The sequence below is a fragment of the Brassica napus genome, chromosome A9, assembly GCF_020379485.1.
Source record: "Brassica napus cultivar Da-Ae chromosome A9, Da-Ae, whole genome shotgun sequence".
NCBI classification, from domain to species: domain Eukaryota; kingdom Viridiplantae; phylum Streptophyta; class Magnoliopsida; order Brassicales; family Brassicaceae; genus Brassica; species Brassica napus.
This window is the reverse complement of record NC_063442.1, coordinates 27999054-28023962: the sequence shown is the minus strand read 5'-3', so window position 1 is coordinate 28023962 and position 24909 is coordinate 27999054. Positions and strand designations below refer to the sequence as shown.

Sequence of the window (24909 nt, the reverse complement as noted above, 5' to 3'; positions counted from 1 at the left end):
TATTTGTAGTTTTCCTTCAGATCAACTTTGGAAATTAGTTTAGAATGTACACTTGACTATATGACGTCACGAGTTATTATATAGATCGAAAGAGCTAGTCGTGTGAAGTATTATTCTAATTGATGGATTTAACACAATCCTTATATGTGTACATCATGTTCTCAACTGTCTCGAACTTGATCGGTCATTTAAAGATAAGGTGACATTGTTTTCAAAAGGTTACAGTGAGTTTGAGTTACCTTATAAAACGTTCTTCTCTAACGAGAACATATAACTGATTTTCAATTTGATTTTGACAGTAGCACAAGTTATGAACTGTAGGTAGGAAGTAATTAATCCATACTATATATGATCCACTTATTTATTTGTTTGTGAATTTTATTGAATGCATATATGAATCATATCGTGAATCCACTCAGTCAAAATTTGTCATAATCATTTAGATGTTAAAATTTTCATGTGGCTAAAAGCATTTTTTTTGTGAAAATACATATAAAACTTGTTGTGACATAAATAAACACATATAAAGCTTGAAATAGTTTTTATATTTCTCTACAAATAAACTCGGTATAAGTGATATAAGTACATAAAATTAAAGCAACTGGACTCAAAAATAAAAAAATTAACAAAAATAGTATATAATGTAGTTTTGGGTTTGATGATGCAAAAATAAAAGAGAGAGGGTTGGTGGTATAAAGAGAGAGTCACTGTCGTAAGGATGTCGAGTGTAAAGGTGAAAGACCTCCTCCGTTCGTTTGCTTTGCGTCATGGAATAAAATTCGTGCGATGTATGTTTCTCCTTTTTCTTAGGGTTCAAATTGATTACGCAAACTATTATACATCACATGTACCAAAAACTATTAATACATATATATATATATATATATATTAAGCTAAAACTTAGGACAAGTGGACTAAGAAGAAGCAATAAATCAAGAACCGTATCAGAAAAACGAGGTCAATAAAAACGAAGACATTGTTTGTCTTTTTCTATAAAGATCGATAGTGAACATGGAATGACAAATACAAAGTATCCTAACTTGACTAAAAAGAACACAAGCGCTTAAGCGCTTATGATTTAGTTAGAGCATCTCCAATGGTGTTACCACCATTGGAGTCCTTAGCATTATTTTAGTAATTTTTTTTTGTTTGAATAGTTAAGAATTCTAATAAAAAATGTTTGTCCAATGGTATATCTAATTAGGAGTCCTTAGATATAATTTTGTTCCATGTTTCCTTCACCTGAAAGAGATTTACAAGATAGAAATTAGACATCAAAAGTAATCAACTTGTTCTCCTATACATTCACAACATTAAAGAATATGACTTATAAACAATCTGAAAAGAATCTGAAACCGTAAAGAATTCACAACATTAAATAATTCACAGAGCACACAGTAGTAATACTAATCTATGAGAAGAAGATAGTACTTCTGGGTAAACAATCTGAAGAACACAACACTCCAATCGTAATGAATCACAGAGTCGAAATCTTAACAACACAACACAACACAACCCTCTTTGAACTACAAACAAAAATCGTTTTCAAACACTAACTACAAACGAAGACTTTCCCAAATCAATTCAAACACAAATCGTTTTGAAACCTTAATAGATTGACTCTTTCAAAATAAGAGAAGAAGATAATCCCAAATCGCATGAAACCAAGATCGTTTTCAAACATTAATGTACCTATGTCCACAAATTTTCAAACTAAGCAGGTTTAAGAATCATGGTTAGAGTTTAAAAAGAATTACTAATCAGATTTAAGAATCATGGTTATAGTTAAAAGAAAATTACTAATCAAGTTTAAGAATCATGGTTAGAGTTAAAAATAAAATTACTAATCAGGTTTAAGAATCATGGTTAGAGTTAAAAAAAAAATTAATAATCTCAAACCAATGAGACAGCGCCAACACATTAAGGACTTCATCCTTTTAATCCTTAGTTAAGGATTCATTCTTAACTTTTCTTAACTGTGCACCATTTTTTAATGTTTGTTTAATGATAAAGTACTAAGGATCATAGCTAAGGATTTGCTATAATCCACCATTGTACATGCTCTTAGTATCTTTCTATCCTTACTGTTGTCGAATAATGGGCTTTTTATGAAGACGGTAGATTAGAAGGCCTAGGCCCACGAAAAGCGAAGCGGGAGAGAGAAACCCTAAAACCTAACCAGTCGTCTGCTTTTATATAAAACGAAAACCTTTAGAAATCTTTTACATGCAAAAAAAAAAAACACCAAAGACGGCTTGAATAAGCTAATTTCATTGCAGCAATCTCTGTTTATCCTGCTTGGATTATTGTTATGTATAGGAATCTTATTAGCTAAGTTATGGTGTAGATGCCCTTTGTACGTGTAGGAGAAAGTGATGATAAGGAATTGTCGCCCCAGTCTTACTTGCATCCATTGCGATGGTATGCAACATGGTGATTGACTATTTTCGTCTGATTCTCTCAATATTTTAAAAGTGTCTTGTTTTAATGATTTAGTACTGTGGATATGATGAAATGGCATAATTGTTTTGTGACACCCAGTCTGATCTGCTTCTGCAGTATGAGTGATTTGCCATGTCTTCTGATCCTATTTTCAATAATACAATTCGTGTTTTTTTAATCTTATTAAGATATCTTTTTTTATGTCTTTGTGTGGATTACAAGTGTTGATTCATAGACATGCATTAGTCCATTACCATCTGACCTCTTTTCTGACTTAACTTTGTTTTGAGTTTCCAGACACTCTTTTTGTTGATTTACTGCAATCAATGATGAATAAAATCGTCCATATTTAATGATAATCCCATGATTATTAATCTCTAGATCACCATCTTTCGGCTGAGGTTGCAGTCTTCTCTTCAAATGTTTTTCCTTAAAGGAATTGCTAATGATATCTGTTTAGTTATACCTTCTACGACTTTTTTTTTTCAAAAAAAAAGTTATTTACTAAATATAGCGACCGTTGTTTTTTTCCTTATTGACTTTTTACTTTTGTTACAATGTTTTTAAAACCGGATCGGATATCGACTCGGTAAAGCCACTGGTTAAAAGATCGGTAAAGCCACTGGTTAAAAGATCAGACCAGTTCAACTGGTCGAACTGGATTTTCTATTTAAAGATAAATAAATCATATATTTACATTATATAGATCTAAAATGTATTATCCTACTATATAAAAGGGACTAAATTCAAGGCTTTTGAGATTATCCACCTCAGCCAAAATATTCTCATCCAAAAAGAATTAAAAATAAATGTCATTTAGAAAATAATTAACTAACATACAATTTTTGATATTTCTAGAAATATCAAATTTGTAACTGCTAATTTATTAAGAGAATCATATATCTATTTTGAATTATGTTCTATTTTTAATCGTTAGATTTCAAGGATAAATAAATTATTAATTTATAATATATATAGTTTATAACTTATATTGTAATTATAAATAAAGAGAAAATAATTAAAATTTTAAGTTTTGAATCATAGAGAAAATAGTGTATATGAACTAAAGATGGCTAAAATTCTTCTTTGTCAAAATGCATAGATGTGAATCTTATATGAATAGAGTTCTCCATTGCTTATAGCAGTGTAATAAACTCCGTGTGTAAAAAGAAAAAAAATGTTATATAAGTGAAAACAAAAATTATGATTTTTTTCTTGTGCCTATAGGCTCTTCGCAATTTGAAGAAGAAAGAATATATTGTGTGAAAATCTTTGGCTCGGTCAAATTTTATCCAGTTGTTTATAAAACTGTCGTTATCTAATTCATGTAATTTTTCAGTGTTGATTTAAAAGCCTAAAAAACTCATCTATACTAACTTTTTGATATTTTTTGTGATTTGAATTTAAAAAGAGATAAATTTTTCGATAAGTTATGTAAACTCAGAACAAGTATTTAGTTTTAGAAAGCATTTACATGTTTCAAACTTATAATATATACATATATAATGTTTAAAATTATGCATATAAAACCTGTGTAAAATGTGTCTGAATATGTTTCTCTTCTTTAATGTGTTAATCGTACTATATATAACATTATTTTAAAATTTCAAAAAGTTTATGTTACTGTCACATACAAAAAACCATCAATAAAAAATATAATTTTCCATCTACGACAAGAAAAATGAAAAATTATAAACATATAAATTTAAATTAAGAAAAACTAACATTGGAAAAACAAGAAGTTAATATAAAAGAAAAAAACCGACAAATAATATTATAAATAAAATAAATTTATAAGACACAATCCGCGCGAAGCGCGGAAAAAATCTCTAGTACATATAATATGTTCTATATTCTCTTTTATTAATTAGATAATAAACAATAATCTTAAGGTTAGTTATATATACAATATATACAAGTGAAAGTGAACATAGAACATATTAAAATACATATTGTTTATTATCTAATTAATAAGTGAACATATAAAAAAATGAATGACTGTTTAAATTACATATTTAATTATTTTTATAAGTAAAAGTCTTAAATTTTATGAATATAAAAAAATGAAAACAAAATATGAAAGTGAAAAAGAGATTTATTTAAAAAAATATCTTAAAAAAAGAATCAAGAGAAAATTAATTAAATAGTAAAAATTAATTATGAAATATTATATTTTAATAAAAATTGAAAATACATTACTTATATGTTATTTATATTGAACCGAGTTTTGAAATTGAACCGGGTCACCGGATTTACCGGTTTTTAACCGGTTTCACCGTTTTTTTTTCAAATTCAAGTTTTAAACCGAATCGGACTCTGCTTTTTTAACGATAAAAAAAATTAAAGAAAAGATTTCTGGATATCTATTTCTTTCATTATTTGAACAGGCGTTAAGACAAGCTCATCTGCAGCATTACCAGACAACCAACCTTAGGACAAGCTCATCTGCAGCATTACAAGAGGTTGTTGCCGTTATATTATACACAACTTTTCTCTTTGAGAAGTTGTATATACGAGAGAAGTAAAAATTCCAAATTCATGCTTCTTTACTTGCATAATGGTTTGAGGTTAGTTTGCAGATCTATCAGCTAAATCAAATGTGAGTCAAAAAAAGAGTAGGAGGCCAAATAGTTATTAGGGTACAACAAATGTGGTTTACAATGATCAGAGAAAGAGGTACATTTATTGAAAACTTCTGAGAGATGCATAAGGACGATTGATTGAAAACTCTAACCTCATTACCAGTTTTTATGATAGAAAGTTTCAGGAAAAAAACAGTTTGAGTGAACAAACGAGTTCACTTTTTTTTTGTTTACAATGAAAGTTTATTTTGATGAGACAGAAGTCTAAAAGAAAAGCAAAAAGAATGGTTAGTATTTCTGAAATAATCTTTATAATCTAACATAATTAACTTTTTACAAACGTAGAAATTGCTATACACTAGCTCTCTAAAATACAAACAGTTGTTCTTGTTGTTCTAAAGTGCATGGTAAAGAACATCTTGCACTAGAGATTGACATTAACAGAGCTTTCTGTATCTCCATCCATTCGTAGTTCGATCAATTTGATCAGATACTCTAAGAAAACCGAATCAAAAGGCAAGGTGATTGGTCCCCCTGATGGGAGGCCAAACTCTTCTTCAGATATCTTCAAGAGCTCTTGGAAAATAGAGTTGCTCAGGTAACTTATTGAAAAACCAAATATTTTTCAAAATATTTACCAAAAGTCTATACTAAAAATAATTGCTGACCGTTATGTTCTTGTTACCACATCCACATGCATTGAGATTTGAGCATCTCTCACTTGGAGACAAGAGCCGCTAGCGCAACCAGAAAGACCAAACTCATGCTTCTGTATAGATTATATGTGCGCTAAGTAAAAAGTAATCTAAATCCGAAATACAGCACATGATCTGGTGAAAAAGAAACATGTCATACTGAAGAAGAAAATGATGACCATGTAGATAATAAGTCCACAGATTAAACGTCCAAAATTCAACTACTCTTTTAATAATTCTTATTTCTTCGGTACAGATTAAGTTCATATCATAGGAACGCATCTTTCCTATAAACAGCTGCACCATTTCTGAGACCCAAAGTTTTCATTGTTAGGTATTTCTTAGTGAAGTATCTTGAAGATTTTCTTTACAACTTTATATGAAAGCATGAACACAAGTGACATTAAAGTTGTTTTGCAATAGAAGTTGACTTTGATGAGAAGAGATGAAGATAATAATTTGTATTTCTGTGTCTATCTAATACAGAAACTGCTACACTCTAAAATACAAGCAAATGTTGACAACTACTTTGATCTTGTAGTTGCAAAGAGCATTGCGAAGAACATCTACCACTAGAGATTGACATTAACAAAGCCTTTTCTGTATTTTCATCCATTCGTCGCTGGACCAATTTGATAAGATACTCCAAGAAAACAGAATCGAATGGCAATGTAATTTGTCCTTCGGTGGGGAGGCCGAACTCTTCTTCAGAGATTTTCAAGAGTTCTTGGAAAACAGAGTTGCTCAGGTAACTTATTGGAAAAGTAAAGCGGGCTTTGTCCGCCGTATAAACCACAAAGCAACCCTTATCTACTGACGTTGAGCTGCTACCACTAGAACTCGACCTCTGAAATGAGATCCTTTTCCTATGGAGGGCTGCTCTTTGTTGCCATTTCTTGACCATCTTCATTAGCTTCTTTGTGTTCATTATCATTTTCTAAAATATATTTAATCCAAAAAGTAAGAAGGAGAAAGAAAGAGAACAGATTTGTAAGTTCTGATGTAGAGCTCTCTGTGATTCTGTGACAGAAATAAATGATGGAAAATACCATTGCCTTGTTTCATTTTATAGAAGGAGAAACTATTAGCTTTGACAGGCTTTATGACAAGCTCCTGAGAAACCTAACAAGACACAACACATGCCTATGTTTCTACTCTATCTGATCAATGATGGTCCCAAGTTGGCATAATCAATTGTATGTGCAAAACAAATTGTGGACTATAAGCTTATGGTGAGAAGACATGATCATGTGGGAATGAAAGTTATATATTTATATAACAAGATATATATATATATATATATATATATACTTACAACAGAAGTTGAGAACTTGTATATATACAAGAGAAGCCAAAAACTACCAGACTCATGCTTCTTTACACCGTTTTTTATTAGCATAAGGGTCCCATGTTGGTTAGTAGATCTATTAGAATGTGATCACAAAAATATTAGGTCAAGTAATTATTAGGGGACAACAAATCTTTGGTGAAATCAGGGACAAAGTTGTGGTTTCAATTAATGATCAGAGAAATAGATAGACGCAAAGAAATACATGTGTTGTTGAATCAAAGACGAAGATCCTTATGAAGTGTCTCTATTAGTTCTTACCCATTCAAAGATATTCATAGAGAAATACTTTAGGATAAGCCTACAAATTTTTTTATCACGAATATAACACACAAGGGTCCAAAGCTATAAGTATGGGTCATTTTTATCGAGCTCGGGCCGTGGACCTTCGCAGATCCTTTGTCTTCATGCGGGCCTGAATCTTCTCTATGATGGTTCAGAGTTGCATCCTTTTGACATTGGTGCTTGCCTTCAGGCTCGTCAACTAGTTGCTCTGATAGCAGATGTCACTGCTGCATCTGCAATCCTCTCCCCAAAATAGTAAACTACCACAAAGACTATCCAAACTTTTCATAGGTCATCAAGTGAAATGTGGAATATTTTGACTGAAATCTTGAATCTTATTCAAAGTTTTAATAGTCAGTTGTAACACTTGGATCTAGATCTGAGCAGTCCTTTTGCATCTGCATATATAGTTTGGTTTCACAAATTCATGACCAAATAATTTTGGTTTGGTTTGATGTGAATTTTGTTTAATGTTGATGCAAATTTGAAACTCTTAGACATGCACTATTCCATCTTTATACAAAGTATTTGGAGTAGCTACTATACTTGTATTAATTAAGTATATGGAGTTGCTACTATTTGTAGCAATAACAGTAGCTTGATCACTTTTGCAAATATTATAAACATAATTACTCTGAAACTTTGTCATATATAATCTGAAAAGAGAAACTTCAGACATGTTCTACATATTATACAACAAATAAAAACAAAAAGACAGATCACAACTACACTTTTCTCAGATTTTAGTTAGATTCATCAATGTAGTAGTCGCTTCTTGACAAGAGACTGAACTTGTACAAGCAACTGACTTGATCACTGATGAAATCACATCCAAGCTTTTCTAATTCCATGTGATATTTAAGATGATCATCGAAATCAACGGTTTTTACCATCTGAGTTAAGGCTAACCGAGCAGTTATCCTCTGGCTTGCGATGTCATTGTTCCTATGATCGATCTGTCTCTTTTCTTGCACTTTCTCTCGCGCCTTTACTATCAAGTCTTTCAAACTGTGGTCTTGAGTCTCAGTCTTATCACCTGGTTTTTCTGTAATAACCTTGGACTTCCTCTTTGTATCATGAAGGGTCGTAAAATATTGCACCGGTTCTTTAAACTTGGCCGTAATTGCTTTTGCATCCACCGGTTCTGTAAACTTAGACTTCAAAGCTTCGAAGGTCTTCTTTTGTCTCTTCTCAGGTGGTTTTTCTTCATCAGAATGTTTGCGTTTCTTTGGAGTCTCCATAACAACGTCGCGCCTTTCCTTGCCATCTCGTCTCAACTTAGGGTTTATGTGTAAGAAGGAGGAACTGGTTGATTTGCACCCAACATCTTTAGTTTCGTATCTCAAATTGCTCGAAGCAATCTCCATCGCTCGTTAATCTTCAAGAAGAGTGATCGGATTGGAATAGATGGAGATAATGAGAAGAATGATCGTTTTGTTACAAAACCCTAAAGACACTGAGAGGCAACAATTATGGTGGAGTCTTAGGGACCAAGTTACTTTGTTCATGAGTTTTATAGTGTCCGAGTCTATCTCACTCCCCTGCCGCCCTGCGTTGGGCCCACAAGTATCTAAGCAGATATATTTTGGTATGCTATTTAAAAAAAAAACCTTTTATCTTGCTTGTTCATTTTTTTTTGGATTTAACTCTTATATTTTTATTTTTATTCTCTTAATTTTAGGTTTATCATTATTTCAAAAGTTTCGACTACGCTTGTCAAATAATTTTCCTGTTTCAATTTTGTATTTTTCAACAAGTATACTTCAGACAACATTAAAATTTCTATTATATATCTTTTATTTTTTTAAAGCTACAACTGAATTATTTATTTTTTAAAATATAATGATGTGGAATGATTAATTCTATTTATTACATTTTTTTTACCATTTGACATAAATAGAATGAAATACTCATTCTTTCAACTACATTAACATTACAAAAAAAAAACGAAGAAAAACATTTCTAAACATTCCTCTACAATTTTGATTATGAATAAACAGAATGAAAATATTCCATTTTAAACTAATTCCATTCATCTTATTCCATATATTTTGATTTTATTATTTTGTTTCATAGTTACCATGTACTGTCCTAGTTTTACTAGTTATCACACAAATTTCTCTTTCTACTTAGAAATATTATTTATGTAAATTTATAATTATATATTTTAAGTTTGCATTAGAAATGAAAATAGACATTTAACAAAGAGTATATTTTTCGTAAAAATATTAATAGGAACGAAATGACAGTAATCGACAAAATAAACCAATTCTTCAAATAAAATAGTGAAATAACTTTGAACCATATCTCACTATCATAATCTAAGTATAAGTATTTGAGTATTTAGGTTGGATGAAAAGTCTAACTAACATCTCAAACAGAGAGGATCAGACGTTCTTCTTACCAAAAAGTATTGGAGTAGGATAAATATGGCTAGAAGGATTTGAAAGGCTAATTAATAGGGTCAGCTTTGCCTGTGAGTTGGTTAATAGGTCTGGTCTCTATACGGAGATCATGAAGTATAAGCTGTTTGAATGGTAACTTATAAAGGCCAAAGGGAAGTCCACATCTGTTGGGATTAAAAAGTCAAGCTTTGAGAATCCGGAATAAGTGATGCATAATACATGGACTCATCATATCTATAGTTCAAATATACACACATCAAAGCTATAGTTCAAATATACACAGTATATATAAGTTTGCTGCAGTATTTATAATAAAAGATTTCATGGGTGTTTAGGACCAATTCAAAAACTCATAAAAGCTTACACTATTGAGACAATTGTCTTTGTATAATATTTTCGTCAATGCAAAAAAAGGATACAAATATTGGACTAATAATACAAGTAAACAATCAACGTGATCATAAAAGAAACAACTTACTCATCAAACTATTTTAAACCTCTCCTGCCTTTGCTATTGCCGATGTAATGGTCTCGACCTCTGTAGGACGCCACCATGACTTCTGAACAGCGAGCACTCCTTCTCCATCTTTGGATTGTGTCATTCTTACATCCCATTTCAGAGATTTCACCATCTTCTCAATTTCTCCTATCGTTTCACTGTCATCTCTTACTATAAAAGTCCCTTGTGGTCTTAGAATCCTGTCCACTTCAGCCATTACCGACACCAAGTTGCACCTAAAGGGTTTTGTTTACACATATGGTCATCAGATTTTGCAATCAAGAAAAGGATACAGAGATGCATATATGTGACTGTAGTGTATAAATACATACCTCTTCTTGAGTGAAGAGAAAAGATGATCAGCATGAAGGAGGTCGTAAGTTCGAGGGTAAGTGCTGAATGATTCACACCAGTCATGGTATATTCCAAACAAACCACGTTCATATATAATTGGAAGCGTATCTGGTGAGTCGATAGGAACTACATTCATCACCCACAGCTTCAGATCCTTCAAAGCAGCAGCAAAACTGAAACCAAGAGAGAGATAAATATATCATTTAGTAACGGATACATGGAGACAATTTTGTACTGGTGAAAGATATTTTTTCAAAACTTACCCTCCATAGACAGCTCTCATGTCCATCACATTTCTCACATTGGACCAATCGATTCCCATACCGTTGAGGTATGACTTTGAAACAATACTCTTCCAACGTTCATGGTCTGCTGTGAAATCCTCTTGTGCAGGTTTTCCATATACACCTTCCTTAGAATCCAACCACTGAGGAACTGTCTCTACTCTCTGTGGCCATCTTTCAGGCCAAACTGCCCCACGTTTTGACGAATCTTCCGTCACTTTGTGCATACATGCCTCAAGTGGAACATTCCTGCATCAAACAACACACATGCCTTAGCAAAAGTGTTCCATTGCATGACTAGTTAGTTAGTTAGTTGTGAATAAACTACCAAGCGGCATTTTGATCATCAGAGTCTTTGCATAGAGGTGGCTCTTCTTGAGATCTTTGGTTGTAGCATTCATTAGTCATTGGCTTTTGGTAAACGGCAGCACTCACTTCATTCAGTTCATCTTTCTTAATCGTCTTTAACTCCCAGCACATTGCCTTTGTGAGTTTCGACATTGCTACAAAACAGAGAAAATCATCTCACAAGTTAGTTAAGAACCAATTGCATTATAGTCTTATATTCATATCCAAAAACAAAGTTTCCAAACCTTTCCATATGCCAACGTCTTCTTCGGTCTTCCTGTAAACTGGAGTCGCCGACCAGACAAAGAAACCACCTGGCCTCAATGCACGGTTCAATTCCAAAAGTAGTTTACCACCTTCAATATGCCAAGGGACTCTACAGCGAGCACAATGGATAAGGTCGAAAACAGATCCTGGAAAAGGTAATCTCTTGGTTCCCATAACATTCGACATTGCAGGGATACCACGTTCCAAAGCAAATTGCACCTGCGCCTCGTGTTCATCTTTGGGAGCAAACGACAAAGCAAGCACATCTCTGTCAAAAAGATAGCCTCCGAAGCTAGCAACACCACACCCAACATCCAATATAACACGGGTTCTGTTTCCCCAAGCAATATCAGGATATGACTGCAACCAATGACACATATCAATGTTAATAGTCAATGAGGAAGTTGTGTAGACATTGAATGAATAAAGTGTACCTCTTGGAGGAAATCGATGTAGTGAAGAGCACCGTTCTTGAACTGAGTACCACCACCAGGGAATGTTAAGTATTCACCACTCATCTTCACCCAGTTCTGATGTCCTTTGACTTCTGCAAGCTTCATGTGAGGAACATTGTTGTACCATATCTGTGTGGCAAAACACACAAAACATAAGTATCAATGACAAATAAACATAAAGGAGGAACTCAAGAAGCTTTACCTTTTCTCTGCTCTTAGGCCATTTGATGGATCTCTTATACCCTTCGGGAAGAGGAACAAGGCAGGTTGGAGACTCCTCGGGACAATGCCTCTCGCGATGTTCATAATGCTTTCTGGCAAGTTTCCTGATAGCTTGCCAATTGTCAAGGCAAGGGATATAGTCTGGTCCAGCTGTCACATTGCAGACTTTCCATTTGATTGAGGAGACTTGAGTTTTCTTCTCGTTCTGCGACTCATCCAATTGGGTAGACCAAGCCCCACTTCCTGTGCTCGCCTCCTTTGTGATTTCAGCCTGGTCACCAGATGGGAACACATCCTTACTCTTCTCAGTGTTCTCTTCAGTTTCTTCAGTCTTTTTCTCGGTGTTTTCTTCAGTATTCTCCTCGGTTTTATTACCATCCTCGGATTTGTTTTCTTCTGAGCTCTCTTCAAGTTGTGTCTTCTCCTTTTGCTTCGTTTCATCACTTTCTGATTCTGCCTCTTTCTCACCCTCCCCATCTTTTCTATCCCCTTCACCGTTTTTGTCTTCAAATTCCTTTTTCTCCTCAGCCTCCTCCGTTTTCTCAGGATCAGGCTTCTCCTCATTGCTCTCTTTCACAACTTCAGTCTCCTCAGTCTTTTCATCCGGAAGACTCTTGGAGGCTTCTTCGTTAGTGGAATCAGTCTTGGTGGTAGTTTCCACATCTTTAGTAGTCTGGCTTGAAGAGAAGTCAATAGACTCGGTAGGGGCAGACCAGGAAGACATGAACATCCAAGCCCCAACCATAGAGAGAGAAACGATCAAAACTATGGTAATGGTTAAGCCATAGCCTGATGACTTCTTCCCGTCTACACGAGAATATTTCCCCATCGCCATGTTCCTAGACCCACGGCACGATCCCTAGTCAAAATGCACCTGCAAAACCCAAAGAGAATACAATGACTTTAAGTAACAGAGTAAAAGAAAGTTTAGAAGAAGCAAGGGAAGAGCTAAAATGATGTTGGGGTTCCTACGAAATGGAAGTCAACGTTATTGACTAATAATGACTCTACTAGATCTTGTTTCTTTAGGCTTTGTTTGAAGAGATCAAACATTAGCCCAAAACCAAAAGCACAATACTTTATTCAACAGTTCTGAGCTTAATCACATGACAATATGATACCACAGAACACAAATGACTAAAGATCTAAAAACCCCCAACTAAAATCAACAAAAAACACTTAAACGAAGAGATCAAATATGATTAGCCAAAACCCAAGTCATAGTAGTTTGAACTAACCTAAGAGCAAACAGAAAGTAAAACAAAGAAGAAGCATTTATGAATCTTGGATTTAGAGAAGTACCCAGAAGCAAGAACATAAAAAGAAAGCAACAGAGTTGCTGTAAATACCAGAGAGAAAGGGTGTTGGCAGCTTCAAATCTCTCCCAAGATTGCAACTTTATGAGCAGAGAGAATAAGAGAAATCTCCAGATCCGGATTAGAGAGTGAATGATCCGCTCTTTATATAATCTCAGTGGAGCAAGTGGTGAAGCAAATCATAGTACTACTATACAAATCATACAGTAGTGTGTTACGGCCTTAATATACCAGAATTTGGATCTGATCTCCACCAACGATTTAATTATTATTTTTTGACTTTGCCATGTTTTTTCTTTAAACAATAATTGAGAAACTTCGTTTTTGAAGATCCACCGACACGGACAGCTAAGCTATCAATCAAGTATGAACGATATGTTTTAGTTCACACACCGTTTTGAATGAGGGAAACAGTTAAGGCTCGTGGTACGGCCCATTAGGCCCATTTTAGTAGGTTTCGTGTTAGCCCATTGTGAGAAATGTAGATCCGACTCCCGGTTGTTGTCGGATCCATTTAGATCCGATTCTTGTTGTGTTATTATATCAAAGGGTGGGTTTGACTTTTCTGTTCGGTTTCCGAGAATCATCATCAGATTGGAGAGATTCTGAGAAAGGAAAAGAAAAAAAACAAAAAGGAAAGGAAAGGGTGAGAGATCAGGTCTGAAGGAAGAAGGGAGGAAGCAGATAACATGTCTGCGATTGTTTGCGGGAGCAAGAGATCTGTGTTCGAGGATTTGTCTTCTTCGCCTCCCCTCTCCAAGAAACTCCGTCGCTTTTCTTCCTCCTCCTCCTCCCTTCTTCTCCTCCCTCACCTCGCCGCCCTTTTCCCCGACATGGATACTCATGTAAAGTTTCAAACTTTCTTTCTCGGGTTCGCATAGGATTCTTACTTTTCTTGCCTTTTTTAATTAGATTCTTGAGCGGGCAATCGAGGAATGTGGAGATGATATTGATTCCGCTATTAGATCTTTGAATCAGCTTCGTTTAGACAAGAGTTCAGAATCATCTCTAATCCAGGAAGAAGCAAAAGTTGAAGGAGGAGGATCGTCAGGGAAGGAGGAAGTCTTGAACATGGATGGTAACGAGTGGGTTGAGTTATTTGTAAGGGAGATGATGAATGCTTCTGACATGAAAGACGCCAAAGACCGTGCGTCAAGAGCATTACAAGCTTTGGAGAAGTCCATCAACACGCGTGCTGGTTCCGACGCAGCGATGCAGATCAGTCTACAACAGGAGAACTTGATGTTAAGGCAGCAGTTAGAAGCTATCGTCCAGGAGAACAGTTTGCTGAAACGAGCCGTGGTGACGCAACAGAAGCGGCAGAAGGAAACCGAAGATCAAAGCCAGGAGTTGCAGCGTTTGAGGCAGATGGTTACTCAATACCAGGAACAGCTGAGGACTCTCGAGGTGAATAATTATGCTCTAACGCTTCATTTGAAACAAGCGCAGCAGAACAATAGTTCCATCCCTGGTCGGTACAATCCAGACGTGTTCTAATGTGCTTTGTTAGTCTGAGGAAAGCAGCTCAGACGTATATCTATCTAATTTGGTTTCAAGTGTTTATTGTATGTTTTCTGCTTCTCTGTTGGTTTGTGACTATTTATTGTTATATGAATGTCTGGAATGAATGGTGAAATGGCTCTAGTTGGGGAACAACGATGTCTCCGAAACAGTTTACTTGTATTTTTTTAGACAAGGCTGATTCTGTAAGGTTACAAGTGTATTCCATACAGCAATTAAATAAAACTACATCTTGTAACTGGTGCACCTTTCAGTTTCTGTCTTACATCTATTATATAAAGATGCATATGCATAGTTATCTGAATCAAACGTAAGAACTTGAGTGTTTTCACCTTCTAAATGGTGAAGTAGTAGAGCTTCTTGGTATCTGTACGACTAAGATTATTTGTGCCATGTAGTGTAACAAATTGTTGTCATATAAATGTTTTTAGAGCTTTCATACCGACAGTCTCATATGATCATCAGATCATGTCTTCTCAGTTCTCACCATAAGTTGTTTTGCAGATGGAATTTATTATACCAACTTGGGACAATCATTGATCAGATAGAGTAGAAACAAAAACATATGTTATGTCTGGTTAGGCTGCTCAAAATCAGAGAATGAATGTTTAGGGTTTTAAGTTCTCTGAGAACATCATAGGACCTACAGGTTCTACATCTCTTGTTCACATCCACACGTCTCTGTGTCTAAATTTTGTTATGAGAATATTGTGTAAGAATACCCACATGGTCATGTCTTCTCAACTGATGTTTTGATCCACAAATGTTGAGCAACCAGGATTGGTTACTAACTTTATGATCCACATAGAACAAAAGACGGAAGCATGTGTATCTGTCTGGTTTACTTGCTCTAACTGATAATAGTTTCTCCCCTTATATAATTGAATAAGCTATTGGATCTTTCATCGCCCAGAACATGCATTCAGAGAGTTATACAACACAACTTACAAATCTCTTTCCCTTTCCGATCATAAGGATTTTCGCTATAATGATGAACACAAAGAAGCTACTCAAGATGGCCAAGAAATGGCAACAAAGAGCAGCCCTCCACAGGAAAAGAATCTCATTCCAAAGATCAAGTACATCTACTAGCAGCTCAACGGCTGTAGAAAAGGGTTGTTTTGTGGTCTACACGGCGGATAAAACCCGCTTTGCTTTTCCGCTAAGTTACCTGAGCAACTCTATTTTCCGAGAAATCTTAAAGATCTCTGAAGAAGAGTTTGGCCTCCCAAGCGATGGACCAATCACCTTGCCATTTGACTCGGTTTTCTTGGAATATCTGATCAAAATGATCGAACTACGAATGGATGGAGATACAGAAAGCGCTCTGTTAATGTCAATCTCTAGTGCTAGATGTTCTTTGCCATGCTCTCTACAACAACTGCTTGTATTTTAGAGAACTAGTGTGCAGCATTTTTTTTTGCGTTTGTAAGGATTCAGTTATTTTAGATTAGACAGGTTATTACAGATATACAAACCATTATTCTTTTTTTTTCTCTCTAATATATTGTCTCATCAAAATCAAACTTCCAGTGTAAAGAATGAAAAATGAACTTGTTTAGTTTACTCAACTGTTTTGCCCTGAAACTTTCTGCCATAAAAAATGGTAACGTTGTTAAAATTTTCAATCAGTCGTCCTAATGAATCTCTTTGATAATATAAGAGAATGGGCAAGAACCTACAGACCCGAGATGTTTCTATTATCTTAAGCTTAACCTGCGATAGTAGGCATAGTTGAGTCGCTAGCGAGAAAATACAGTATGTGGATTGTGGACTACATGCTCTTCTGCTTCGATTCACTAGCTAGCACACGTCTTTCTTTGTATCTATCTATTTCTCTCATCATTAATGGTAACCACAGTTTTGTTGTCCTTCATTTCACCAGAAGATTTGCTGTACCCTACCTAACTTGGCCTATTATTTTGTGACACATTTAATTTTGCTGATGGATCTACTAACCAGCCTCAAACCATTATACTAGCAAACAAATCTGTAGAGAAGCATGAATTTAGTATTTTTGACTTCTCATACAAGTTCTCAATAAAAGTCTTTAGTACCAAAATCTTGTTGTATTTGGTTATATAGCTTTTCATGTCCACAGGATCATGTCTTCTCACCATATAAGTTGTATAGTACACAGGTTGATTTGCAAATGTACTTCATTACCATTCCGGTCAGTTTCGCTGGATCTCAAATGCGTTGATAAGTGAACCAAATTGGCACACTCTGTAAGATGCAAAGAAGGCTGTGATGATGTTAGTGAATTGATCTATGGACAATGACTATCACAAAACACTCTTAAGACAGGAGTGTATTAAGTAATATGTCAAAATGTATAGCAAAACCTCAGTAAAACAGAGCGAGGTTTAAAACGTGACTACAACCGCTTCTCTGAACAAAAAAAAAACTGTAAACGAATCCAAATGCAAAGCCACTTGCAGTCCAAGAGACCATGTCAGACAATTAGCAAAGAACAATCTCATTACACTGCACAAAAAACAATATAAAAGACACAAGTGATACGGAAAATACAACAACCAATTAGGTTAACACTAAAAGGAGGTAAAACAGTAATAGTTAACTTATTGAAAAAAAAAGCTAGCAGTGTCGCAAAGGGCTGTTCATTGAATTTCTGCCTCTGAAAAAACGAAATGTCCAACTACATATGTAAAGTTCAGACATCAGACAGATACCATTGGCAATAACTAATAACACAAAACAAACTCAAAAAGATTAATAAAGGGTAAACTGCAATCTCAGCCGAAAGATGGTGATCTAGAGATTAATAATCATGGGATTATCATTAAATATGGACGATTTTATTCATCATTGATCGCAGCAAAGAGGGTTTGAAAGCACAAAAAAAAAAAAAAAAAACTTAGAGAAGAGGTCAGATGGTAGTGCATGTCTATGAATCAACAATGTAAATTCAGATTTGCAGACGTATGGTTATAATAATCATCCTCATTCCTCATTCTTCCAAACATAAAAAACATAGAGAACAGATCTTTGCGATATAAAAACACAACTGAACTACTCTGCAGAAGCAGATCAGACTGGGTGTCACAAAACAATTATGCCTTTTCTTCACTTCCAATTAACACCATTGGAGAAAACAAAACACAAGAATTATGAAAATCTTTTTTTGTTGAAAATTAGGGAATCAGACGAGAATAGTCAATCACCATGTTGCCAACCATCGCAATGGATGCAAATAAGACTGGGGCGACAATTCCTTATCATCACTTTCTCCTAAAGTAATGAACACAGAAACATAAATAATCGATTAGGCAGAGCTAGAGAAGAAATATCGACATAAACAGCCCTACAAAGTTGAGATTTTTAGGATAGAAACGTATCATTAGATCAGAGAACATGGCAAATCACTCATTCTGCCAAAAGCAGATCAGACTGGGTGTCACAAAACAATTATGCCTTTTCATCATATCCACAGTACTAAATCCTACGATCAAGAACAAGAAACGTACACGATGAAAAGAATCAGACGAAAATAGTCAATCACCATGTTGCATACCATCGCAATGAATGCAAGTAAGACTGGGGCGACAATTCCTTATCATCACTTTCGTTGAAAGCCATATACAGACAAAGATTATTAAGACAAACTAAAAGAGTTTAGTAATACGGTACGGGGGTTTTGTTTTGAGGCTGTCCGAGTCTCTAGGCTTATGGCTTTGCCATTATATAGAGAGCTCTAGGGTTTTTAAGAGGTTAAAAGCTTATGGGGTTAGCGGCTGACACGTACCGGTTCAATTCGGTTCACTTTAATTTAACTGGTATTCTGAAATTCTCAATTCGGGTCTGAATCTTCCTTTCGTTTTCGCATGTCTAAGTTTTTTTTTTTGAAAAAAATGTAAAATTTTATTCAAGCAAAAGCCATTTTACATCAAGTGCTACTGTTTTCTTTTGTATTTACACAAAAATAAAAAAAATTATCCAGCTCCTCCATTGCTTTCTTGCAACCCAAACCAAGTGATCAGAGCTTCATCAAGGTACTGCTGCCCCTTCCCTTTCACTGAAAGCAACCTGAGTCTCATGGTCTTGTCCACAAACCTGACTAGCAGCCAATAATGATGAACACAAAGAAGCTCATGAAGATGGCCAGGAAATGGCAACAAAGAGCAGCCCTCCACAGGAAAAGGATCTCATTTCAAAAATCAAGTACTGCTACTAGCTCAACCGCTGCAGAGAATGGCTGTTTTGTTGTTTACACGATAGATAAAACCCGCTTTGCTTTTCCTTTAAGTTACCTGAGCAACTCTATTTTTCAAGAGCTCTTGAAGATATCTGAAGAAGAGTTCGGCCTCCCTACGGAAGGACCAATCACCTTGCCATTCGACTCGGTTTTCTTGGAGTATCTAATTAAATTGGTCCAACGACGAATGGATGAAGACACATAAAAGGCTCTGCTAATGTCAATCTCTAGTGCTAAGTGTTCTTCACAATGCTATGTGGCTTAAATTTGCTTCAATACACCCTTCTCTACTAAAATCTACTTAAATTTCATTTTGTTCATAAATGGTTTTTAGTTGCTCCATCTATAAGTTTTGGGGTTTCCCTTGTAAACAAAATAAAACAAGGAATAGATACTAAAATGCTATGCGGATATTAGAAGATCATTGGGAATTGTTTAAGAATAAGTACCATGTCTCAGTTGGATAAAAAGCAAATAGTGAGGAGACATTGAACTGCAAAAGAATCTACCTTTTGTCTTCTGTAAGAACATCTGAAAATCTCTTAAAAAAATTGGGCATACACTTTCTACACGTACAAAGAGCAAAGCCAAGGATCTTTGGGTTATTATAAGAATAGCCTTGAACTTCAAGCTATCAACTTTCCAACTCTCTAGTAAACCTTTCTTCTATTACCAGCACCCTAAACAAGAAAAGAACAAAGCAAGTTAGTATATAAAGTAGCTTCATTATGTTTTGTCCCAACCACAAGCACAAATCTACTTTTCCTCGTTCTTGTTTCTTCTCTTCTTCTTTTCTTCCACTTTTGTAGTTTTTTTCTAAAGGGAAGATGGCGGGTGAGCAAATGAAGCCTGTTGCCTCTCTACTTCTTGTACTCAATTTCTGCATGTGTGTAATTGTTCTAGGGATTGGAGGATGGGCCATGAACCGAGCCATCGACCGTGGATTCGAAATTGGTAAGAACACTTCAGACTCATCTCCAGTCATAATCATCATTTGGTTGCTTATCAACTGTGATTTCTTAACTTTTCTCGAATTTGTTTGCTTTTGGTATGAATAATTTGTTTTTGTTGTTATTTAACTTCTAACATTATTTGTGAAAACAAACTTGAGCAGGCCCTGATTTCAATCTTCCAGCACATTTCGCCCCAATTTATTTTCCGATGGGAAACGCAGCAACAGGATTCTTTGTGACATTCGCGTTGCTTGCGGGAGTAGTTGGTGCAGCTTCCACAATCTCTGGCCTTACACACATTCGTTCATGGACCGTGGGAAGCTTACCAGCTGCAGCCATGCCCGCAACTATTGCATGGACCCTCACAGTCCTTGCCATGGGGTAAATATACATTTAGTTAATATCTCCCGTCTCACAAGCAACACACATCATGTTTTGAGACATCGATGGTAAGACTAATCATCATTTATTAACAGATTCGCCTGGAAAGAAATTGAGTTTCAAGTGCGAAATGCAAAACTGGTTAGAATTTTCTCTAGTCAATTCTTATAGTCGATTCAGTTTTGGAAACACACACAAGTATTGGCTTCATGTTCGTCTCCTTTTCTTTGCAGAGAACCATGGAGGCGTTCTTGATCATACTCTCAGTCACACAGCTTCTTTACATCGCTGCTGTTCACGGCGTGAAGAAACCTACTTAAGAAATAATGTTCTTTCGGGTTTCTTTCTACTTTCCAAGTCAAACTCGGGATTGAGTGTGGGAATGTTTGTTTGTGTGATAATATTTTCATAGGAAGTTGAAGTAAAGCTTAAGTTAAATTCATGCATTCTTTCTGTACAAAAGGACCAGATCTTGATTTGTGTGTGTGTGTGTGTATCACTTTGTGTTCATGGAATAAAATCAAACTGTGAGGCTTGAAATGGATCACACTTCTACTTGTTTCCAGTGAACCCCACAGAATATAAACGACAATTGCGGTAATTGAAAAAAGCATAGAGCTATATTTAGTCTTATGAAAGTAAAATCCATATTATGGACAAATTACGACTGTATTTCAAAAATGAAAGGTAAAACGAAATTTATGTTGCTAACTAAAAGCCGCCCATGTTATTATCTATCAAAGATAATGTACAAAGAAGAGTGTACGGACCCGTAAGTTCTGCTTTTTCGGTTGTTTTTGAGCTTTGGCTGTCATGAGCGTCCAGCTTTATCTAACTCCTGCAGCACAATGCAGAGAATAAATGTTAATGACACGGATTATCACATAATAGACAATGCTGTTAAAGATACACACATAGAACAACAAAAGGATTTGATCTCTGAGGGAGAGTGGAGAGAAACTACAAGAATCTGATCCTTCTACTGGTGGAAAAATGTTAGGAGATGAGTTTATGCTAACTGCTATTTTTACAAGACTCCAACCAAACAGTAATAAAGTAGCTGATAGCTATTACAAACAATAGAACTGGGAAATTAAACTTGAGCGAGACTATTCTATCATATAAATGCAATCCAATTCTGAGAACAAAGATGTAAAAGACAAGGACGCAATGATCCATTGGCATTGAACTTCAGATTCCTGCTAGACTATATCTAGTTGTAGATTCATCGATGTTAACTGACCAAGCATGAGTTGTGTTTTTAGATAGCTTAGCATTTGACATTAGTTCTAAACAATTTCAGTAAAAACTATAGAATAACAAGAACAGCAATGAAATAGTTGGAACTCTGAGCTAAACAATCTACGTAAGAGTCACTCAGAATCCAAGACTCGATTAAAGTGAAGTAGTTTCTGTGAAATATTAAGAGTCCAAGGACATCATCATATATTATAAAGGCAGGATACATTGCAGGTCACGGAAGATCATTGTAATTAAGAACCTCAACCAGGCAAAGTACACCTTAGCAAGAATCATAAACCGAGACTAACCTGTGTTATCTGTCAGATCCTGTCATAGCATCAAACAAACCGCAGCAACTTAACCAAGAAGTTCGGACGGCTTGTGGTTGTGGACCAGGCAACAAAAGACGCTGCAAACGTCACATGAGATTCTTCAGCCAACTAAAAAGAGAGAAGATTCACATGTACACGATGCAAGAAGAAGAAGAAAAGAGATGCTACCTTTTCCTCAGAGGATACTGGAGCTTCAGACTCTCTTACAGTCTCTACTTCTCTGCTTGTTCCATCAGACTTCTGTTTGACCAAATGTGAGTGTGTTGAGGTCTCAGCATGCTCACTCTTTTCCGAAATCACTACTTTGGAGACAGAATCGACAACAGGAGCAATCTCCTTAACACAAGGATCCTGAGAAGCTACGTTTTTGAAGGTCTCAGTACTGTTTTCGTTAGAGGAAGTGGGCGGTTTCTCCACAACGTTGTTCTTATCATTTGTTCCTCTTTCAACATCTGATATCTCTTTAGCAGACTCCTTCACCACAAAACCGGATGATGTAGCCTCAGCAGATGGATCTTTTGTGACACCAAATTCATCATTCCCTTGAGAACCAGGGGAGCTCAAAGTGCTATCACTTCCCCTATCATCTTGGCTTCCATGTTCATCATTTCCTGTTATATTTTGTTTGTTACATTCAAAGGTTAACAAATAATTAGCGATGACACGGTTAATTATCCTCGATGAACTTGCGGAGACTATAGCAAAATCAGGCGTCAACACCGTTCTAGACAAATCTATCGACCTAGCAGCAACGAATCCCGAATCTAAACAACCCGAGCGAGAGGGGGAGGAAGAAATGTACCGTGGAGAATATCGCCATTGGAGCCCTTATCGTTCGTACTTGTTCCAATCGATTCCTGTTGCTGCTTTTTCTTCAACGCCTTTCTCTTCTTCGCACCGGGAGGCATGATCGATCGAAACGATGGAGGATTTCTCTCTCCCTCACAATTTTGAGCGAACGCCTCGGAGTTTGTTGGTCTCTCTCTATCTCTTCGCTCGCTACAGTGTGAGTTGATGTGTGTGTGTGGACTGCGTTTTTCTTTTTGTCTCTACGTTGGTAAACGCAGAATCTCCCGTAGAGGAAATAGATAAACGACAGAGAGACTTCTTATTTTAATTTGTTTTTTTTTTACTTACTTTTTTTTTCTTGGTTCCTAAATAATAATTCAACAGTCCCATTAAAATTAAAAGTTTTTAATTTTTGTATTTAACCGTAACAATATTTCCACATTTTATTCATTTCCACATTTTTCTTTCACTAATCATATCACCACCATTAAGGTATCTCTCTTTATTCGTAATTAAAAACTAGATATGATGCTATTTGTTTTTTTTATGTCATTATTTAGGGTTGAGTAAAAAATTCGAATTCAAAGAATTGAACCGATCTCAATCCGAATAAGTAGTACCAAATACAAACCAAAATTAATTAAATATCCGAATTATTCAAAATTTTTGTATTTGAAGGACTGAAACCTAATCTAATCCGAACCGAAGTATTTTGGGTATCCAAAATAGATTTATATATTTATATATATTAATTATTTTTAGATTTAATATATATAAAAAATCCATAATATATATGATACTTTTAAGTTCGTTAAGTACTTGAAAATATATACAAATGATCAAACGTAAATAGTTAAAATATACTCAAAACTCTAAAAATACTTAAATAATTATTAATTCTCTATCCAAATATTTAAACCAAATCAATTTATATGTTAAGTTAGGTACTCTAACATATGTTATTCAATTATATGTAATATATTCTATTGTTTATATATTTTAATAAAATCAAAGCATATAATAAATTTTATATTTTTAAAAATAATTTAAATTAGTTATCCAAATCAGAACCGAATCTTCAAAGATCCCAAACAGACCCGAAAACGAATATGAACGCACCCCTAATCACTATTATATAGGGGATATGTGTCATAATAAGTTACAAAAATATGTGTTATCATATAACTAATCATATTTTATATGTACCATCAAATAAGTTTTTTTTATAATTAATAATATTTTATGAGAAATACCCTAGGACAGCACTAAAAAAATTTATGTCACAAATATATACTCTAAAGATCAAAATGACCAAAATGTTTCATTAAAAAAATAAATATACACTTATATCCCTAGGGTTAACTAATCCAAACCTTATGGTTTAGAGTCAAGGGGTGAGGATTTGGATTGAGATTTAAAATTTTATAAAACAAAAAATAAATATTAAAAATTTGAAAATAAAAATTTTAAAAATAGTTTCAAAAAGTATTTTCGAATTACAAAAAGAAAATTTGAAAAAAGTAAAAAAAAATTTGAAAAAAAAAATTCAATTTGTTTTATATAAAAAAGTGCGAATTTGAAAACATTTAATCTAAAACTATAAAAAAAATTTACTTTTTTAATTTTTTTAATTTTTAATTTTATTTTTATATATCTAGGATATTAGGATCATTTTACCTATTAAATAAAATATTTTGGTCATTTTCCTTTTTGTGTTCTATTTTTGTTACCAAAACTTGAAATGGTCTATTTAGGAGAATTGCCCATATTTATACGTACATTCATATAAATAATCAGATATATTATATTTTTAAATTTCAATGTGAAATATAAAAACCCTAATTTAAGTTGGTATTTGTAATTAGGCTTTGTATTGTATTTTACTTATATATATTGAAAACATTTTTATAAGGACTATTAGAAAATATGTTACTAAAATACAAATTTTGAATATATGTATATTTTTGAATGAA

General features: G+C 34.5%; 7 protein-coding genes, 1 long non-coding RNA gene, 7 other non-coding genes and 1 pseudogene across 18 annotated transcripts; 7 read left to right on the top strand and 9 right to left on the bottom strand.

The window, feature by feature from the left end:
• The first annotated feature begins 2368 nt into the window (after positions 1 to 2368).
• LOC125578840 lies at positions 2369 to 2458 on the top strand. The gene has a single exon (XR_007316921.1). It is a non-coding gene; the product is annotated as a small nucleolar RNA U31b (small nucleolar RNA).
• Positions 2459 to 2502: 44 nt separating this feature from the next.
• LOC125578844 lies at positions 2503 to 2588 on the top strand. Its single transcript, XR_007316925.1, has one exon. It is a non-coding gene; the product is annotated as a small nucleolar RNA snoR4a (small nucleolar RNA).
• A 172-nt stretch (positions 2589 to 2760) lies between these two features.
• On the top strand, positions 2761 to 2849 carry LOC125578788. Its single transcript, XR_007316871.1, has one exon. It is a non-coding gene; the product is annotated as a small nucleolar RNA Z196/R39/R59 family (small nucleolar RNA).
• Positions 2850 to 6099: 3250 nt separating this feature from the next.
• On the bottom strand, positions 6100 to 6863 carry LOC106400963 (auxin-responsive protein SAUR64-like). Its single transcript, XM_022700335.2, has one exon. It carries the CDS (start codon positions 6651 to 6653, stop codon positions 6219 to 6221), a length of 435 nt encoding a protein of 144 aa, XP_022556056.2. The 5' UTR covers positions 6654 to 6863; the 3' UTR covers positions 6100 to 6218.
• On the bottom strand, positions 6166 to 9267 carry LOC106363252. The gene has a single exon (XM_048740082.1). It carries the CDS (start codon positions 8717 to 8719, stop codon positions 8096 to 8098), a length of 624 nt encoding a protein of 207 aa, XP_048596039.1. The 5' UTR covers positions 8720 to 9267; the 3' UTR covers positions 6166 to 8095.
• An 837-nt stretch (positions 9268 to 10104) lies between these two features.
• Positions 10105 to 13869, bottom strand: LOC106367395 (probable methyltransferase PMT24). 3 transcript variants are annotated; one of them, XM_013807160.3, is made up of 8 exons: positions 13536 to 13869; positions 12167 to 13060; positions 11944 to 12093; positions 11488 to 11869; positions 11223 to 11397; positions 10874 to 11143; positions 10589 to 10783; positions 10105 to 10492 (listed from the first exon to the last, which is right to left on the bottom strand). In XM_013807160.3, the coding sequence occupies exons 2-8, from the start codon at positions 13019 to 13021 to the stop codon at positions 10249 to 10251; spliced, it is 2271 nt and encodes a 756-aa protein (XP_013662614.1). In that variant the 5' UTR covers positions 13022 to 13060; positions 13536 to 13869; the 3' UTR covers positions 10105 to 10248. The 3 variants fall into 3 exon arrangements, with proteins under 3 accessions (XP_013662614.1, XP_048596038.1, XP_022548378.1); XM_048740081.1 differs by having other exon boundaries at positions 13489 to 13817; XM_022692657.2 differs by having other exon boundaries at positions 12167 to 13061; positions 13539 to 13817.
• Positions 13870 to 14059: 190 nt separating this feature from the next.
• BNAA09G26810D lies at positions 14060 to 15269 on the top strand. Its single transcript, XM_013807159.3, has 2 exons — positions 14060 to 14347; positions 14415 to 15269. The coding sequence occupies exons 1-2, from the start codon at positions 14192 to 14194 to the stop codon at positions 14997 to 14999; spliced, it is 741 nt and encodes a 246-aa protein (XP_013662613.1). The 5' UTR covers positions 14060 to 14191; the 3' UTR covers positions 15000 to 15269.
• Positions 15270 to 15468: 199 nt separating this feature from the next.
• On the top strand, positions 15469 to 16513 carry LOC106363251 (auxin-responsive protein SAUR64). Its single transcript, XM_013803025.3, has one exon. The coding sequence runs from the start codon at positions 15940 to 15942 to the stop codon at positions 16417 to 16419; it is 480 nt and encodes a 159-aa protein (XP_013658479.3). The 5' UTR covers positions 15469 to 15939; the 3' UTR covers positions 16420 to 16513.
• Positions 16514 to 17014: 501 nt separating this feature from the next.
• Positions 17015 to 18743, bottom strand: LOC106364691. Of its 2 annotated transcripts, none has more exons than XR_001273273.3 (2): positions 18512 to 18743; positions 17015 to 18275 (listed from the first exon to the last, which is right to left on the bottom strand). It is a non-coding gene; the product is annotated as an uncharacterized LOC106364691 (long non-coding RNA). The 2 variants fall into 2 exon arrangements; XR_001273274.3 differs by having other exon boundaries at positions 18559 to 18743.
• On the bottom strand, positions 17773 to 17861 carry LOC125578789. Its single transcript, XR_007316872.1, has one exon. It is a non-coding gene; the product is annotated as a small nucleolar RNA Z196/R39/R59 family (small nucleolar RNA).
• LOC125578842 lies at positions 18184 to 18273 on the bottom strand. The gene has a single exon (XR_007316923.1). It is a non-coding gene; the product is annotated as a small nucleolar RNA U31b (small nucleolar RNA).
• On the bottom strand, positions 18387 to 18473 carry LOC125578845. The gene has a single exon (XR_007316926.1). It is a non-coding gene; the product is annotated as a small nucleolar RNA snoR4a (small nucleolar RNA).
• LOC125578841 lies at positions 18522 to 18611 on the bottom strand. Its single transcript, XR_007316922.1, has one exon. It is a non-coding gene; the product is annotated as a small nucleolar RNA U31b (small nucleolar RNA).
• A 182-nt stretch (positions 18744 to 18925) lies between the features above and the next one.
• LOC106363250 lies at positions 18926 to 19524 on the top strand (annotated as a pseudogene).
• A 313-nt stretch (positions 19525 to 19837) lies between these two features.
• Positions 19838 to 21130, top strand: LOC106367393 (membrane protein PM19L-like). Its single transcript, XM_013807158.3, has 4 exons — positions 19838 to 20193; positions 20354 to 20573; positions 20669 to 20714; positions 20807 to 21130. Exons 1-4 carry the CDS (start codon positions 20067 to 20069, stop codon positions 20891 to 20893), a joined length of 480 nt encoding a protein of 159 aa, XP_013662612.2. The 5' UTR covers positions 19838 to 20066; the 3' UTR covers positions 20894 to 21130.
• A 41-nt stretch (positions 21131 to 21171) lies between these two features.
• On the bottom strand, positions 21172 to 23227 carry BNAA09G26770D. Its single transcript, XM_013807157.3, has 4 exons — positions 22950 to 23227; positions 22316 to 22758; positions 22124 to 22224; positions 21172 to 21411 (listed from the first exon to the last, which is right to left on the bottom strand). Exons 1-3 carry the CDS (start codon positions 23053 to 23055, stop codon positions 22129 to 22131), a joined length of 645 nt encoding a protein of 214 aa, XP_013662611.1. The 5' UTR covers positions 23056 to 23227; the 3' UTR covers positions 21172 to 21411; positions 22124 to 22128.
• Positions 23228 to 24909: the final 1682 nt, after the last annotated feature.

Bases quoted from the DNA above. Each gene is read 5' to 3' on its own strand.
- LOC106400963 (XM_022700335.2), bottom strand. From the start codon at position 6,653: ATGATAATGAACACAAAGAAGCTAATGAAGATGGTCAAGAAATGGCAA.
- LOC106367395 (XM_013807160.3), bottom strand. From the start codon at position 13,021: ATGGCGATGGGGAAATATTCTCGTGTAGACGGGAAGAAGTCATCAGGC. The intron at 12,094-12,166 runs GTAAAGCTTCTT...TTTGCCACACAG, and splicing joins GGCCTAAGAGCAGAGAAAAG to ATATGGTACAACAATGTTCC. The intron at 11,398-11,487 runs GTTTGGAAACTT...TCTGTTTTGTAG, and splicing joins AGACGTTGGCATATGGAAAG to CAATGTCGAAACTCACAAAG.
- LOC106367393 (XM_013807158.3), top strand. From the start codon at position 20,067: ATGGCGGGTGAGCAAATGAAGCCTGTTGCCTCTCTACTTCTTGTACTC. The intron at 20,574-20,668 runs GTAAATATACAT...ATTTATTAACAG, and splicing joins CTCACAGTCCTTGCCATGGG to ATTCGCCTGGAAAGAAATTG. The intron at 20,715-20,806 runs GTTAGAATTTTC...TTTTCTTTGCAG, and splicing joins AAGTGCGAAATGCAAAACTG to AGAACCATGGAGGCGTTCTT.
- BNAA09G26810D (XM_013807159.3), top strand. From the start codon at position 14,192: ATGTCTGCGATTGTTTGCGGGAGCAAGAGATCTGTGTTCGAGGATTTG. The intron at 14,348-14,414 runs GTAAAGTTTCAA...TTTTTTAATTAG, and splicing joins TCCCCGACATGGATACTCAT to ATTCTTGAGCGGGCAATCGA.
- BNAA09G26770D (XM_013807157.3), bottom strand. From the start codon at position 23,055: ATGCCTCCCGGTGCGAAGAAGAGAAAGGCGTTGAAGAAAAAGCAGCAA. The intron at 22,759-22,949 runs GTACATTTCTTC...AAAATATAACAG, and splicing joins CAATGGCGATATTCTCCACG to GAAATGATGAACATGGAAGC. The intron at 22,225-22,315 runs GTAGCATCTCTT...TGACGTTTGCAG, and splicing joins CAGTATCCTCTGAGGAAAAG to CGTCTTTTGTTGCCTGGTCC.
- LOC106363251 (XM_013803025.3), top strand. From the start codon at position 15,940: ATGCATTCAGAGAGTTATACAACACAACTTACAAATCTCTTTCCCTTT.
- LOC106363252 (XM_048740082.1), bottom strand. From the start codon at position 8,719: ATGGAGATTGCTTCGAGCAATTTGAGATACGAAACTAAAGATGTTGGG.